Source organism: Penaeus monodon, chromosome 31 (assembly GCF_015228065.2).
Source record: "Penaeus monodon isolate SGIC_2016 chromosome 31, NSTDA_Pmon_1, whole genome shotgun sequence".
Lineage (NCBI taxonomy): Eukaryota > Metazoa > Arthropoda > Malacostraca > Decapoda > Penaeidae > Penaeus > Penaeus monodon.
Genome location: NC_051416.1, coordinates 30,909,099 through 30,909,351, shown reverse-complemented (window position 1 = coordinate 30,909,351; position 253 = coordinate 30,909,099). Strand labels below are relative to the sequence as shown.

General features: G+C 52.6%; 1 protein-coding gene across 1 annotated transcript in view; it reads left to right on the top strand.

Annotated features, from left to right (window-relative positions):
• Positions 1 to 253, top strand: part of LOC119592951 — a gene marked incomplete at its 5' end in the record, with an annotated part of 23,747 nt that overhangs the window by 21,941 nt on the left and 1,553 nt on the right. Inside the window, 1 exon segment of the mRNA XM_037941843.1 lies at positions 113 to 253. This exon segment is cut by the window's right edge and continues 1,553 nt beyond it. Within this exon segment, the coding sequence (XP_037797771.1) occupies positions 113 to 253 (141 nt within the window).

Genomic DNA, 253 nt, shown 5'->3' with positions numbered 1-253 from the left:
TGTATGTGTGCCTATAATCCTGTGGTTATACGAGAAAATTTTTTTTTTCAAAAGCTTTGGCTTAATTGTGAATTCCTTGCATAACAACTCTCCATCTGTGACCGCGCGACAGTGTCACTGGCTGAACTCGTACCACGCCCGCGTGCTCGAAGTCGTCGGGGCGGAACTTCGACGACAAGGGCGCGTGGAGGCCTATGATTGGCTCGTGCTGAAGACCGACCCGCTCGTCTGCGCCCACGTGGACGAAAGGACA